At 40.8% G+C, this 17,030-nt stretch overlaps 1 protein-coding gene across 1 annotated transcript in view; it reads left to right on the forward strand.

Moving 5' to 3' along the window:
* LOC148012471 (protein ENHANCED DOWNY MILDEW 2-like) overlaps positions 1-17,030 on the forward strand; it is a 41,262-nt gene that overhangs the window by 12,096 nt on the left and 12,136 nt on the right. The window contains exons 14-17 of the mRNA XM_087669421.1: positions 22-63; positions 209-319; positions 5,168-5,239; positions 5,353-5,471. Coding sequence (XP_087525547.1) covers positions 22-63; positions 209-319; positions 5,168-5,239; positions 5,353-5,471 — 344 coding nt within the window. The remainder of the gene's footprint in view (positions 1-21; positions 64-208; positions 320-5,167; positions 5,240-5,352; positions 5,472-17,030) is intronic.

Raw genomic sequence — 17,030 nt, forward strand, 5'->3', positions numbered from 1 at the left:
TTGTAGGTTTCCTCTATGCAGATTGTCGAGAGGCTCCACTGGTATGTTCAACCAGGAGACATGGTAAGACCACACTACTACAACTTTAGTATTTGCCTTGCCATCAGTAAAGGCTCTTGGGCTTGCTTGCATTATTTCATATGCAATACAAGCCAACGGGCACATTTTTTATTGGCCTTTTTACTGATTCAAAACAATGCTACCTTAGGTGGTGGATTTTTGCTGTGGAGCAAATGAGTTCTCGTTGCTAATGAAAAGGAAGCTGGATGAGATTGGGAAGAAGTGCGAGTACAAGAACTTTGATGTCATTCAAACAAAGGTATGTGTCTTTTCCTCTTCTCCACCATTGCTGGCAAATGAATGAAATGATTATTTTTTGATCGTTAGCTCCATGTATGAGTGGTGCAAAGCTCATAAAATGCTCCATGGATATCAGTTGATCTGACAATTGCATTTCAGTCCAAGGATATATTTAGCTTGCATGAGGCAACTTGTACAATATTGTTCATATGACTAATGTAGATAAGCTTATGCGACTTCAAATTCTATCATTAAGTACTTTATACACTCTTTTAAGGGAAAATAGCTTGTCTTAATATGTCTAAAAACACCCAATGTTGTAAGGGTAGACTCATTATTTGCAACAAACTTCTTCAAATGACACCACATTTTCAGTGAAAAATGACCATTAGAGCTGGCTCATTGAGTCCCTGTTCTTTCTTGCTGCCTGCCTTTTGTCATCTCCATGCAATTTACAATGCCCTCCTCACCTTGCCTTCTTCAATGCCACTCTCTTTCCTCCTTACTCATTGCTGCTGTTGTTACTGGTAGATCTCTTGTTGTGGTTGCTGCTGATGTCACCCCTTTGCTACCCACACCACGCTCCCATAGTCGCCTGCCTTCTGTTGTTTGCTTGACGATGACTGCTTAGTGGGCTGCTTTTGCTGCTGATGTGAGCAGCCACCTTCCCACTGTTTCTGCCATATTCCCTCCCTTGTTATTTTGTGGTCCTGCAGTGCCTTTTAGCTTTTGAGAAGGTGGATTAAGACTGTGGGCTTTTTCTCAATGGACAAGTGTGCATCTGTGTGTATGGAGCATTGCTCTTTTGTTCTCTGTGGGTGGTAAATGTGACTGTAGCTGTATTCTTTCGGTTTGCTTGCTTTCTGTTGCTTGCTTCTAATTCTAGATATTGGTTAGTTGGCACTGTGTGTAAACAGGATGTGGTTTGACTAGCATAGTAGTGTTGTCCTTGTTGTCATTTGTGTTGGAACCATTTGTTTGTTGGGGAAATGTATAGAGATGAATTGAATGGAAACTCAATAAACAGATCCGCATTGGCTTGTATTGGAGCAGTGCCCTTTTCTCAAAAAGGTGGTGGAGTGTGCTTGTGGCTGTTAATTTTGTTTGTTTGCTTGCTCTCGCTTGTTTTCAGTTGCTTGCTTCTAATTCTAGATATTGGTTAGTTGGCATCTTGTGTACATGGGATTGTGGTTTGATTGGTAATAGAAGTATTGTCCTTGTCATCGTTGTTTGTTTTGGGAAATCTAGAGACTAATTGAATGCAAACCATGTCTTGGCGTGTGTTGGAGCATTGTCCTTCTGTTTTTCTAGGTGGTAAAGTGTGCTTGTAGGTGTGTGTTTATGCTTGCTTGCTTGCTTTTGCTTGTCTGTGGTTACTTGCTTCTAACTCTAGATATTTATCTGTAAATGGGATTTTGGTTTGACCAATATAGTAGTAGTGTCATTGTCTTTGCTGTTGTTTGCTTATTGAGGATGTTTGTTGTTGTTTGCATATTGTTCCATCTGATGTATGAGTGTTGTTGTGTGTTTAGTTTGTTGATTTTAAAGTCTCCAAGATAAAGGTTTGTTTGTTGTGCATATGGTTGTTTTCTGGTATAGGAGGGCTTTGGAGAACAGGGGGTGTAGGGGTGCCATGTCTTGGCAGAGAAGTTGGTGTAGGAGATAAAGTGCCATAGGACTAGAAGGAGAGTGGGAAAGGATGAAGAGTATGCAGGGACAAACTTCATAGAAGCATAAGCATTGGGTGAAGCCACAAGTGTGTCTTTAGATGGTTGAAACAATGGCAGCTCTCTTTCTCTCTCTCTCTCTCTCTCTTTCTCTCTCAGACCAGTACAACACAATATGGCTGATAAGCTGAAAGTTTTAGCAAGAAGGTTCAATATAGCAGCTATGCACCATTCAGATAAACAGAACTTAGTTTGTTTTCTCCACTAGGCATAAAGCTAGGTTCCTCTCCATTGACTTGCATGGTTCTCCATCCCTCTTCGTGTATGTTTAGAGTGGACCTAATTCCTTTTAGGTGCCTAAATGGCACAGACCTAGGGGACATATATATATGTATATATATATTCCATTCTTGCCCATTGCATAAAATTGATAGCCTAGGTTCTTAGGCTGTCTTGTTAAGGGACTTGCAACCTTGGCCCTTTGCCAATGAGTGATAAAGCAACCCAACACCAAATCTAGGTAGGCAAATGTGAACTTGTATGTATCCTAGGAGAAAGCAAATTTTCCAAGGTTGAACATGGAGATTGGCTAGCATGTGGCCATAAAAATCCTTGACAAGGAGAGAATTTTCAAGGACAAAATGATGGAAGTAGGTACCCACCTATTTCCATGCTTCTCTAGGCTTACTTCTGATGGTGCATTTGGAATGAAAGAATTTGTCGATCCCTCCTCAAGAAACAACTCATGCACGTGTTTCAAGCAAGGGGATTATGGCCATGATGATGCAAGGGCAACAATAGACCCTCATGTTGCCACCCTTGATGTACCACATTGGCGTGAATCTCAATGATCAGCCTTGTGTCTTGCCTTGTTGTCTTTTATCAGCGGACCATCACTTTCATTGATGCCTATAGGTCTTGTAAGGCCATGGGCCTTTCAGATGGCTACATGGTGTGCTTTTGGAGTGCTGCTCACCATATCGGGCAGTCTTCCTATGACCATAGAAAAGCCCTTCGCATTGGGTGTGGGCATGAGCTTGCTCTTGTGGTTGTTGATGAACATCCAATAGCAGTAGGGGTTATTGGAGGAGATGGTGTATGTGAGTAATTGTAGTATTAGGAGGATGGTACGACTTCTTCTCATGGACAGAGGCCACGATTGGCAAGCTAGGCCTTCCCCTGTGTCATCTTGTGGAGCATGACATTGCCAACTTCTGCCTCAATGAGATGTGTTTTAGATTAAGCAAGAGGTTTCAACCAACTTTACTATTAACAAAAGCACATGCCCTAATGGGCTATCCATCACATGCGGATATGCTGCTTGACAGAACCACAAATCGAGCATGCTTATTTCCCAAAACCAAGGGCTGTTTCCTCTCTCCATTTCGCCAAAATACAAAATATTAATGTTAAACAATAAAGTTTACTTAAAAAATTCTAACTATTAACGTCAGATGACTAGAAGACATATTTTTGTTCAATGATTCACAATGTCATCGTACTATTATAAAAGTAGATCCCCTTTTAGACAATACTTACAAAGCATGTATATGCTGAACGCGATACAAGGAATGCTTAGTGAGCTGGTGGCTGTTCAACAACCACCATCTCTTAAGGGAGGGAGGGGGTTGAGCTATGTTGAAGGAGATGTACATGAATGCAGCAAGTGGCAGCAGCATATGCCCTATTGGGCAATGTGAACGAATTGTGTATATGGCATATGTGATACAAGGAATGCTTGATGAGCTTATGGCAGTCCAACAGCCACCATCTCTTAAGGGAGGGGGTTGAGGGATGTTGAAGGAGTGTCATACTACCCTCCACATGTAGGAACGAAATAGGGTCCTTTGTGAAGAAAACTTCTAGGGTTTGCACTGAGGAAAACATAGAGTGTACGACAACGACAGAAACACAAAGAGACAAACACAAACACAGAGAGCAAAACTCAAACGCTAAACCCAAAACTCAAAATTCAAACACAAACAGAAGAAGGGAGAGAGAGAACACAAATTTGAAGTGAATGAATGCTGTAAATGAATGTAAGAGTGTACAGTGTGCTCAAGGGCAGAGCAATGTTGGAGTGTGACGTCCATCGGAGACAGATCCCAAGTTTGTAATCACTAGTCAAAGTGTGAAGAGAGAAGAAACTGCAAAACGCTGACACTAGGGGCTGCCTGAGACAGAGGTGACAGTTGTAGAAGGGAGAGATGATGCTAGGCGGCTCTAGAAGGGTGCAAACGCAAGCTATAGGATGTCACCTGATGTTGGAGATGCTGGTGATGGCAGCTTGAGGCCAAATGCAGCCTGGGAGGAAGCTAGACAGTGGGCGATAGCTGGAAGAAGGTGCTAGGGCATTGCGAGGCTGGAGAGAGAGGTGGCAGCAGTAGCGAAGGCTGGACAGCCACGTGGAGGTAGACCGATGGCTGTAATCTGCATTGGAGAGTGTGAAACATGCATAGACGGAATAGATTGAATGGGGGCAGCTTGCCTATTTATAGATGTTGAAGGGTGCCCCCAAAAATTAGGGTTTTTGGGAGACCATTGAAACTCTCTTTGACCGCTCCCCTTCTTAGGGTTTTTCATTAATTAAGTGTGTTTTGGGGCTGTTTAAGAATGCTAATCAGCTGAAAAGCATGTTTTAGCTCAACATCCTTATTTTGTTTTCATTCCTTTTGATTAGATGTTCTTGAGTCTTCTTTCCCTCTTGCGTTTTCAATTTATTGCATCTCGCTTTAGCACTTTGGGTTAATAATAGCTCTTGTTCATGTCAATACTCTCTCCATACTCATATGCAAAATATTAGCTTTGATAGGATGAATGGCAGTTGTTTGGATCTTACTAAATTCATTTTCACGTGCTACTAGTTAAGTCACACTCGAAGTATCCAACTTCTTCTAGTAGTTAAGGCACAATTGAAGATTCTATCTTCTAAGGATGTGCTATTTGGTCAAAATACTTCAAAGTGTGTCGGCTAGCTACATAGTCAGTATATGATTAAATGTGGATCCTGTAGTTAGAAGCAACTGGGTTAGAAGACCGACTTAATATCAAGCATTAGGAAAGATCAAGTACGATTCAATGAAAGGCTGGTTAAGTCATTTAGTGGCTCAAATTTAATAAAGGTTGTCTCTTTCATTCAAGCACTGAATTTAGCCATAATATAGATATATGAAGATTTGAATTACTTGTGAATCTTGCAGAATGATTTCAGTTTTGTGAAGAAAGATTGGTTTACAGTGAAGCAGGGAGAGTTGGTGGATGGAAATAGGCTAGTAAGTTAAACTCTTTTGGAGCAACAAATTGAGAGTGAAATCATAAAGTTCCCAATTCATTTTGCTATTTGGAAGCTCTCTACTTCTGTTGATTGCATCGGCTACTTGTGCAGATTATGGGGTTGAATCCTCCTTTCGGTGTAAAGGGTGGCCTTGCAACTCAATTTATTGATCATGCTCTAGCATTCAAACCAAAGCTCGTCGTGCTCATAGTTCCAAAAGAAACTGAACGGTAACTTCAATCCAATGCTTGTATTATTGGCATTGTTAATGCAAGGCATAGACAGCAGTAGGGTATTTTTAGTGAAAATCACCAAGCTTAATTTTGAGTTAGTTTTATAGGGGGTATGACTGCATATGAGTTTGCATATTTTAAGTATGTTTAACATTGAGATGAGACAAGAAAATGTTGTCTTACCAGCACATGAGTTTCGAGAAAAGAAAAGGTATTTGTTAGCACCAAGGTCACTAGTCGCTTCTCATTATAACATTAGGTGAGACAGGGAGTCTTGATTTGCTAGCATTCAAGTTTAGAGAAAAGAGAACATATGTGAAAAATGTAAAGGTGAGGCCAGAAAAATCATCTTATTAACACCATGGTTTTTGGGACTGGAATGGGGCCAGAATTTGTGAATCACCGTGCCCTGTCAACCAAAGAGGGGGACTATAACGTGAGGATGAGAATGGGAGGGTGCAAGGATGGGATGGTGCTGGGACGGGAAGCTAGAAAATGGCTACTATGATAGTTACACTATTTATAGTAGCTATTGAAGTTACAAAAGTAGGGTTGGACATTATAGAGAGAGGGGCAAGTACCAAGGTGGTAAGGTGCTGCCTGAAAGTCCACACCACATTGAAACATGGGACATGGAATGGAAAACGAGGCAAGGATTAGGGATGGCCAAACCTAGGCAAGAGGACAAAGGTGGGACAGCATGTAAGAAATGCAATAGACATCCTATGGGTTCTAAGATAGGGCTGGAATAGAGCTAACATGGTATTAGCATGGGTGTTGGGAGTAAAGGGCCGCCGTGCCTTTTATAGATGCATGGGTGTGAACACACTCTCAGCACTTGTATTTTACATATATCTATTTGAAAAACCTAATAGAGGTACACTCTATTGTACCCACATATCGTGCAACTCTCTCACTCTCTACTCTCTAGTGCTGCTCAGGTCTCTCTCTCTCTCTCTCTCTCTCTGTGCCATTGCCATCACTGACCATCACATCTCCACTGTGCACCGGGCCCTTCAAACTGGTATATAAGAGTGTTGGTCATCGTTAGCGTGCTTCCCGGAGTTCGCTCGAGCTGTTTTAGCTTGTCCTACGCAAGAGAGCAGCAAGTTGTTTTCAGTTCTGATCAGTCTACATGTCACACAGACCAGGCGCAGGTCACAGGCAGGTTGCACGTTGCTGGTTGCAGTCATGCGCAGGTTCAGCGCAAGTCGTGTGGAGTTGTCCGGCAGTCAGGCGACAGTTTCAGTGGCAGTTCCCAGGTCAGCGTAGGTCAGGCGTTGGTCCCGGCAGAAGCTATTGATCTTCCACCTTTTTTTTTCCTTGACAAAAATCACGTTTTTTTTTTCAAAAGGTTCATCCTTTGGCAAATTTTGTGGGCTGTCACGTGCGGATATGCATAGATTGACAAATCTTTGTAATTATGCATGCATTTACTCCTGTAATTTGGGGCTTCCGATGTATGCTAGGAGATTTTACTCCGTTGACGAAAATCTGTGAAATTTGCACACAATTGGGTCTTAGAAATTGGGGCTTTTCATGTATTTGTGGAAATTGCACAGTGACAGGTACAATTTTGTGAAATTTTGACACATTGGATCCCACACTATTTGGGGCTTTTGCAAAATTTGCAAAGTTTGGGTCAAATTTGGACTTGATATGCACTTGTAGTATAATTCCTATGCAAATTGAGCACATTGGACCTCGGAAAAATTTGGGGCTTTTGACCGTGTGAGTCAAATTTGTGCCCGTGGATGCATTTGGAGCAGAAATTCCAACTAAAAATTGGAGCTTTCTCATGCAATTGATGTATTAGCCCGTGGCATAGCTGCAATTACTTGTGGTGTGTTGTAGAACACATTTTGTCTCTGAAAATTGATTTGCAGATCTGAAATTTTTGCAATTACTTGGTTTTTCATGGCTGGTTGGTACTTGTTTTGTACCTTGGTCATTTGTGTGTTAGTTGGGCTTACATTTGTTGACTTTTGAGTCACTTTTGGGTTGTAAATCATGGTTGGCAATAGTGATAGCAGCAATCTTTTGCACATTAAGAAGTTGGAGGGTAAACATGACTTTGCTATATGGTAGAAGCAATGCGATAATGTCTTGGTGTAGAAGAAACAAGTGAAGCTCATAAAGACAAAAGAGGTAAAACTAATAACAATGGATCAAGATGAGTGGGATGAGTTAGATGAGCTGGCACGTTGTACCATAGAGCTTTCGGTGTTAGACATTGCTATTTAACATTGAGAAATTGAAATCTACTTATGATATGTGGTAAAGACTTGAGGAGTTATATGCTCAGAAAAGTGTAACAAGCAAGGTTTATTGGTTGAAAAAATTAATGGACCTTCGTATGAAGAAAGATACAGCTATGTTTGTACATTTGAATGAGTTTAACTCTATTTTCAGCCAGCTGATTGCTTTGGAATTTAACATTGATAAGGAGTTTAAGGAAACATTTTTGTTGTACAGTTTGCTTGAAAGTTGGGACACTTTTAGGACAGCAATGAGTAACTTCAATGCCATGGTGTTATATATAGATGTGGAGAGCTCTTTACTCATGGAGGAGATAAATAGGTAAAATAATTCAGCAAACAAGTCTTCCAATGCACTATATGCTAGAGGCAGATCCCAACAGAAGGATAATTCTGAAAACAAAGCACGCAATAAGTCTCTTAGAAAAAAATGCAGAGTGCCATCATTGTGGCAAGAAAGGGTACTTCAAGCGGGATTGCTTTAAGTGAAAGAAAGAAAAAGATAAGGCAAAATCACTAATGATAGCAAAGATGACAAAAAAGGACAGCCAATATGTAAAGAAGAGTAGTGTGAAAATAGAGGAAGTCAATGTAGCCAGTCACGACAGTGACATTGGTAGGGATGTACTCTTTGTTTCTCTTTTAGTGCACACTCATCGATTGTAGATTTTGATGATGACATGCATACTTGGATTCTTGATTCAGGTGCCTCATTGCATGTGACACTACACCACGAGTAGCTTTCTGACTATAGTGGTGGTAGACATGGTGTTGTCCACTTGGGGGACAACTATGCATGTGACATTGTAGGGATTAGTAGTGTACAATTGGCCTTTCAGCATGGTTTGGTGTTCACCTTGCATAATGTGAGGCATGTATCCTAGCTCAAGAAGTGCTTGATAAGCACATGGCAGCTAGATGAAGAAGGCTATCATACCGTTTGGGGATGGCAAATGCAAGATATGTAAGGAATCTAGGATTTTTGCTAAAGGCTCTAAGAGTGACACTTTGTATCCATTACATGTATCTAGTGTGTGTGACGGTGTTGTCGCCATAATTGAGTAGCTAAGTGTTTCTTTGTGGTGTGACCGGTTGGGACACATGAGTTAAACTAGAATGAAAGTGCTTTCTCGTTTGGGTTATTTGCTGTGTTTGAGGTATGCTGATTTGACCATTGTGATCATTGTATATTTAGTAAGCATGCTTAAATGTCACATAAAAAGTATCTTTCGTTAAAGTCTTCACCTTTACAGTTGGTACTTTCAGATACATGTGAGATGCCAGAGTTGTCTCTAGGGGGGAAGAAATATTTAATCATTTGTTGATGATGCTACAAGCAAAGTATGGGTTAATCCAATCTATTGTAAAGACAAGGCATTAATAAGTTAGAAATATTCCTAGCACTTGTTGAAAATATGACCAGCAAGACATTAAAGCATCTTCGCTCTGACAATGGTGGGGAATATGTATCAAAAGTCTCTCAGGCTTTTTGTTACAACAAAGGGATAAAGAGGGAGCTCATTATCTCTTATAATTTGCCCCAAAATGGTGTTGTAGAGCGTATGCATAGGACTATTTAGGAGAAGGTCCATACCGTGCTGTCTCATGCTACATTTACCTATGGATTTTGGGCAGGAGGTTATTATGACAGTCGTACACTTGATAAATTGATCATCGAATAGGTCTTTGGGAGGGAAAGACCCTCAAGAAGTGTGGTCGGGAAAATCACATTCGTATGCACACTTGAGAGTGTTTGACTGTGAGGCATTTGTGCGTATATGCAAGGAACAATGCAACAAACTAGAGCCAAAGTTTTAGGGGTGAAATGGGGTATGGATTATGGGATCTCGAGTAAAGGAAAATTGTACATAGCAATGGCGTTATCTTTAGGGAAGATTGCATGCATAAACATCCCGAAAAGACTGGGAAGCTAGAAGGGTTATGTTCCAAGAAGAGATACTTGTAGGACATCAAAGAGTGCCTGTTGTACAACAACAAATACCTGGTGTAAATGACCCTATAAATGTAGGGAATGATGTTGAAATCGATCAACAAGAAGTTGCCCATGATATACCACGGTTTTAGCATGAAAATGTGCTATTAGAACAGCTGGACCATGTAGGACAGCATGCTGAACCATTTGAGCAGCAAGCTCTTAATGCAGATATGCAAGCTGAATAGCCAACAAACACTAATCATTGGGTTCGTAGGTCGACTAGAAATACCAAACATCTAGATAGGTTTGTTCTTGGTGTAAATTATGCTGCTGATTATGTCACGTTGATAGATTGTGGTGAAATATTAATGCTTGAAGGAAGCAATGGACATAGAAGACAACAAGAAATGACATAAAGCTATGTTGTTGGAGATGGAATCTCTAAAGAAGAATGGTATTTGGGATTTGGTGCATCTTTCCAAGGGACAAACTCCTACCGTGCAAATGGGTTTACAAGATGAAGGTCATTTTTGGTTACTCGCCAAAGTATATAGTGCGACTTGTTGCAAAGGGGTACAAGCATGAATATGGGATTGATTTTGACGAGATCTTTTCTCTTATAGTCAAGATGACTACTTTGTGAACCATATTGGGCTTGGTTGCATGTGAGGATATGGAACTCATATAGATGGATGTAAAGAATGTTTTCTTTATATGGTGATTTGCAGGAGGACATATATATGCAATGGCTAGAAGGTTTTGTGGTCAAGGGGTAGGAAAAAATGGAATGTAAACTCCACAAAAGCTTGTATGGGTTAAAACAGGCACTGGGTGAATGGTATCATAAGTTTAATACATTCATGCAATCTCAAGGATTCAAAAGGAGTCAAGTGAATCATTGCTTATATACCAAAAAGGCAACAAATGGCAAGACTTATTATGCTAGTTTTGTACGTGGGTGACATGTTGATTGGTGATAGGGACGCTCATGCTTTGGATACATTGAAGCAAAACCTACACATTAGTTTTGACATGAAGGATCTTGGTGAGGCAAATCACATTCTTGGCATGTGTATTGCCATGAGGACATGTATTTTTGAAACCTCACTTAACATGTCGATTAATTTTTAATCACATGGTTAAGTAAATGTTGCACATATGAGGTGTAATTGGGGTTAGAGTAAATTTATGAGTTTGAGACCCGAGGAAAACACGAGATGTCAAAGGCAAAAGGTGCTATAAGTTATGCCGCACAGGTACTTGGTGGTGCGTGGTGCTAGTTGTTGGCCTAGGTCATTCATTTAGCCATAAGTGTCAGTTGGTGACACTAGAAAAGTTGTGTTTAATGGTATCTAACGCCAATCTGATGGTCAAAGATGGTGCAGAGACACTCGGGAATGGAAGTTGCCTAGCCATTATTGGCTAGTTAGATTATTTTTCAAGGCACCGAAATAATTATTAGATTAATTTTCAGTATTTAAAGACTGAAATTTAATATTTAATTATGGATAATGTTGGAAAAACCATTTGGGAAGACTGTCACTTGTCAAAAATGCCCATGTAAGACTGAAAAACGTCTTTAGAGATTGGAGAGAGGCATTTTTAGTGTATTTAGCCTGCAAGATAAAGGAATAAGATGTTGTTGGTTTGATTTGCGGCTATTGGAGGACCTTCTAAGGCAGCGAGGGATAGGAGAAGCCCAATCAACAGCAGGTGACAACATCTATAGGCTGTTGAGATAGGGCAGCAACAGTAAATGACTGATGTTCCTCAATCGTGCCTTTTATAGATGCACAGGTATGAATGCTCCCTTAGCACTTGTACTTTACATATATTTATCTCAAAAACCTAAAAGAGGTACACTCTATTGTACCCACACATTGTGCATCTCTCTCATGCTCTACTCTCTATTGTCGCTCACGTTTTTCTCTCTCCTTGCCATTGCCAACGTTGACCATTGCATCTTCATTGTGCATTGGGCACTTCAACAGATTGAAATAAAGATGAGAATGGCTAGGGTAGGCTAAGTTGAGAGAATTTGCACTATTGGAATGAGAAGTAAGATTGCAAGAAGTTGATTGCTTACACAAGGTTGGAGAGGTTGCACTCAAGAAACATGCAAAACGAGACACAAACAACGAACAATGGTTTTAATATAGGCAAATAATTGACCAAACTTATGCCAAAACATTTCTTGTCACCCATCTCCCTTGGTGTTAGGTTTGAGTAAAAGGGACAAGGAGACAATTGCTGAGGATATGGGATGTTTTTCTAGGGTTGGATGTGAAATGCATCCGAAAAATGATTTATGACTAGTGCTCAATGGTAAGATCTGCGATTAGGAATGCTTGTAAAGCAATGGTACCTAATATAAAACCACCACCCACCCCCCCACACCACAAACCAAAACACACAAACGCAAAAAACAAAAAACTTTCCGCTCACTATATACAAAATCTTGAACTTACTTTTCATAGTTTCTTGAGATACTTCACATCACCTAAACCAAACTTTGAAAGAAGCTCGATGATACTTATGCTAGGAGATGAAGATGCCCAGTGCCATTTGATAGATTTAGAGTCCAAGGAAGAAGTGAAGGATCCTTAGGTCCATGTCGAACTTTTGCCGCAAGATCTCAGGAGTCAGATGAACTTCTTGCAAGTCACTCCTTGTGATAATCAAGTCATCCACATGTAAAATGACTAAGATACATCACCCACAACCTTGTAATAAAGGTTGGGATTAGGATTTGATCAATGAAAGCCACTCTATAGGAATCAATCAATCCTTTGGTAAGCCCTTGTGAAGATAGTCTAGGGTTTGCATTGAGGAAACATAGGATGTATGATCACAGCTGAAATACAAAGACTCCAAGAGTGACATGCAAAACTCAAACACAAAACTCAAAACGCAAAAACACAAACACTGACAGAGAAAGAAAAGAACTTTGAAGTGAATGAATCGATGTAGTAAATGAATGTAAGAGTGTATAGAATGCTCAAGGGCAGAGTAGCGAGTGTTAAGAGTGTGACGTTCATTGTAGATGGATCTTGAGTGTTGTAACCACTAGTCAGAGATGTCGAAGGGTGAGAAAACTGCAAAACACTAATCAGCAAGGCAGGGAATAGTAGAGGAGGTGGAGAGCAGGTGGCCATAGTAGCTACAAAACCCAACCCAAGAAGAAGTCGCCAAGCGATAAAGTCGGTTACTAGGATACAAATGAAGCAAATGCAAGCTATTCTAGTGTAGAAGATGGTGGTGATGGTTGGGAATACCAAATGTAGTAGCCTAGAACTCTCTAGGCAGCAAGGTGGCAACAAGATGAAGATGATAGGTGGTGGAGAGGTTGATGATGATGTGGTAGTAGTTGTGAGGGTTGGACAACCATTGAGTGAAAGGCTGATGGCTGAAATTTGCTTGTGAATGCAAGAAACCTACATAGAAGGATAGGGCCAAATGGTGGGTAGCATTTCTATGTATAGACGTAAAAGGATCCTCCCAACTTAGGGTTTTGCATGTGGGACACAAAAACTCTCTAGAACCACTCCTCGTTTAATAAAACTTTTGGTAATTCATTGTCTTGGGGTTGTCTTAAAGAGCTAGTTAGCATATAATGAATTTTTTGCTCAACGTTCCCTTCGAGGTCCAAAACTGGGACCAAGAAGGAACTGGAAAAAAACCTCAAGCTCAATCTTACCCCAAGGCATCCCAACCTACAACAACCAGGGCATCGGATAGGGGTTTATGGTGGTTGCTTTGTCCATTGGCCTACCAAGACTACAGAGGTGATAGTTATCTTATCAAGGGAGTCAAAGTAGTCACCTAGAGAGGACATGGCTTCAGACAATGGGTGCTTACCGGTTGCCCAGTGGCCTACCAAATCTTACAAAGGTGGATGAAACCACACTATATTATTGTTATTATTATTATTATTATTATTATTATTAGGGGAATAGATATAATTTGTGGCCTTTCAAATAGTTGTGCTTCGTGAGGAGAATGAAAAGAGATGGTTATCCAATACATTACAAAATAAATAAGCTAATCCAACCACTTGAGAGTATCGATATTGAGGGAAAGGGTGATGAAGGATGGTCACGTGGTGAAGAACCATCAGTAGAGACAACTCAGGATTCTCTCAAGGGTGCTCTGTACAATGAGGTGCATACTAGTGCTACATGAGGAGAATGTGCATGTAGTAGATGCTATTTGGAGAGAGTCCCTTGGGGGGAAATTGTAAACTTGTTCAAGTGTCCTTTACAAAGATGATGAAATCATGCAATGCAAAGGAGAAGGTACAATGAGAGAGGGGAGGGGGGGAAGAGGCCGATGTCAAAGAATTGTTGAAACCTGTAGAATACTATCAAAGAGTAAGAATTCCGTCTCAACCTTGGATTTTGATTTCGAAGGAGGAAGAGGAGCTTGATTCAGTCTTTGTGTGGTGCTGAGAACCATGATGATGAAGATGAAGACGAGGATGAAGCATCCCGACTTGAAGAGCAAGGTAGAAGTTATTGCCATGATAACATCAATAGAGATGCTATATGATCTGTCTCGAGAGAGGAAACTTCCATACTAGTAGAAGAGCAAATCTCCTAGGAAGATGAAACCATGAAAGGAACGATATGCATCTCATGTTTCTAGTGTTGAGAAACTACTTTTTTAGTTTACACACTTCATTTAGGGTTTTGCACTGACAGCCCCAAAAAGAGTTGGTATCCACATTTTGCCCATTTTTTTAGCGGGTACCCACCCATACAGTGGTCCTAGACAACTTATGCCTATAAATAGGTAGTCACTTCATTCATTTTGCACCTCTCGTCAATCATTCATCAACACCTTCTTCGATCACTACCGCCATCTCCCTTCTCTCACCAGCCTCTTGCATTGCCCTCACGCCCCTTTCGGAGGACATTGCAGTTTATGGCTCGTGGTTGCCTTCACCCTTTCCCTTTTGCTTCAGGCACCCTATTCTAGTATCACACCTTGCATTTGGAGCATCTTCCATTGGCATCACCATCCTTTGCTTGGTGTCAGCATCCTTCTCCTTTAGGCTCTACCTTCTCCTGCATTTTTCAGTGCGGAAGCCTTCTCCTTGCTCAACGTCATTATCTCAAGCTTGATGTCAGCATTCTAGCCTCTAGCGACAATTTCCATCATCGAGCGTTAGTGATTTTATCACTCGTCTGTCACAGGGGCTGTTGGGACCCGCATTCTTGTAGCTTGGCTTCTCCTTCATCACTTGGCATTACTCGTCTATCACAGAGGCTACTAGGACTTGCGTTTTTGTAGCTTGGCTCCTCCTCCATCACCTAGCATCACTTGTCTATCACAAAGGCTGTCGGCACCTGTGCTTTTGCAGGTCGGTTCATCCTCCATTCACGTCATCATTGTCCATTTGGTGTTAGCATCTAGGCTACTCTCCCTATGTTTGATAGCTCCAACGCTCTGGGATTTGCGTCTTGTTGCCCAGGTCACTTCCGGCATCAAAGGACTGCGGTTCGCTCCCTCGACAATTGGCGATTATCTTTTATATCTCTGATGGCATTAAAGGATTGCAGTCCGCTCCCTTTACAGCTAACTTTCACCTTCCAATGATTACTTCGATAGCCCATTGCTTGAAGGATTGCGTTTTGCTCCCTTCACTGTGCATGCAGATTCCCCACATGTTATCGCCTGATCCAAACAGGACAATGTAGTTACTTTTGAGCTTCGGCTTTGCTGTATCAACTTTTCTTCTCATAGCATGATTTTGTGCATCATCGCCATGCTCTTCTTGTGTTTTTGAGTTTTTGTTCTCTCTCATCTTTGCCGTACACACTTTGTGTTACTATTTGCAAGTCCTACACTTTCTCTGCACTCACTTATTTTGACATGGTATTAGAGCATACTTGTTATTTTGACATCTAGCCCAAGAAGGACCAATGTAAATCTGCATGTTAGCCTTGTAGCCCTACATTGAAATATAGAAACCTTGCAAGAGAGATCAGAATTTACAAAAGAGGTTAGTAGTGAGATGCTCCAAAGCAAAACAAAATGGAAAATGATAGCTAAATGAAAAAAGAATGCAATGAGTAAGTATATATGAGTGAATGTAGTGGAAGACTAAAGAAGGAAAGACTAAGGATGTGACTCATAGTTGAGGGAAACTTTGAAACGGGAACGGGAAGAGAAACATGAACGCCACATTATCTAGGAAAGACAAGGATTACATGATATCCTAGTTAATAAGATTTAAAAACTTTCTTATGCAAGAACTTATAGTTGTAAACAGTAAGTTGAAAGATGTTAATGAAGCTATAAGTTAGAATGCATTTTGAGAGAGAGAGAGAGAGAGAGAGAGAGAGAGAGAGAGAGAGAGAGAGAGAGAGAGAGAGAGAGAGAGAGAGAGAGAGAGAGAGAGAGAGAGTCACTTGATCAGTAGACTATAGTTGGAACCAAATTGTGGGCACATTCTCATTTCAATTGTTCTTTTTTAATGTTCACACGTGGAGGAATCAAGATTTTTCTTTTATGAAAGGTCATGATTAAAAGGGCTAGTACAAATCCCTTTTTACTTGTAACAGGTTGTTTTGAAACGGCTCATTTGATTACGCTTGATCAACACTCAAAATGGCACATTTGTGACTTAACATTTATTATGTTTTCTTAAAAGGTTTTAAATCTTCAATTTTTGACTATAAACATTGCATCCTATTCCATGTAGACATTTTATGTCTTGAAACGTTTTTTTTGGAAATGTTTCGGGTTTGGCTTGAAAGACCACATGTGCTGTCTCGCAATTCCAAAATGTTTAGGTCTACGAAACGCGTTTTAGGAGATTTTGACCTAGTTTCGGTGTTTCGCCCCTTCCTAAGCACTGTTTCGCGTAACTACAATGTGACTACCATTGTGTATGTCCATTAGCAAGTATGTGCCAATGAAACACTTGATGAGATGGAGAAGTGTGTCTAGGATGGGTTGCAAGAGGAGACCTTGGAATGGATGCAAAGAGTGCAATGGGTGAGAATCTAGTAGACCAATCAATGAATCCTTCAAGGATACTTAAAGATATAGGTTGTTGGGGCTGTCCACGCGCCACATGTCCAATGCCCACTGTGGCAGGAGGAGCAAATAGGGGCATTGGTGGGAGGCACAGTACGGATAGATTGTCCAGCATGAATGGAGGCAATTGCAACAATTTTTTGAGGTTTCTTAGGAGGAAGGTTGTGGGCTTTGGTATGTCACTTCTTGTCCACATGGCCCAATCAATGGTGGTGTGTGCAAAACCTATTTTTCTTAGGTAATTGTTGCCAGAGGGGTTTTGACAAAGGAGAAGAGAAAGAAGGTGAAGGTGGGACATTGTTTTCCTTGCTAAGTCCA

The sequence above is a fragment of the Lygodium microphyllum genome, chromosome 27 (genome assembly GCF_053477565.2).
Source record: "Lygodium microphyllum isolate KBCC chromosome 27, Lygodium_microphyllum_v1.1.10, whole genome shotgun sequence".
Classification (NCBI taxonomy): Eukaryota; Viridiplantae; Streptophyta; class Polypodiopsida; order Schizaeales; family Lygodiaceae; genus Lygodium; species Lygodium microphyllum.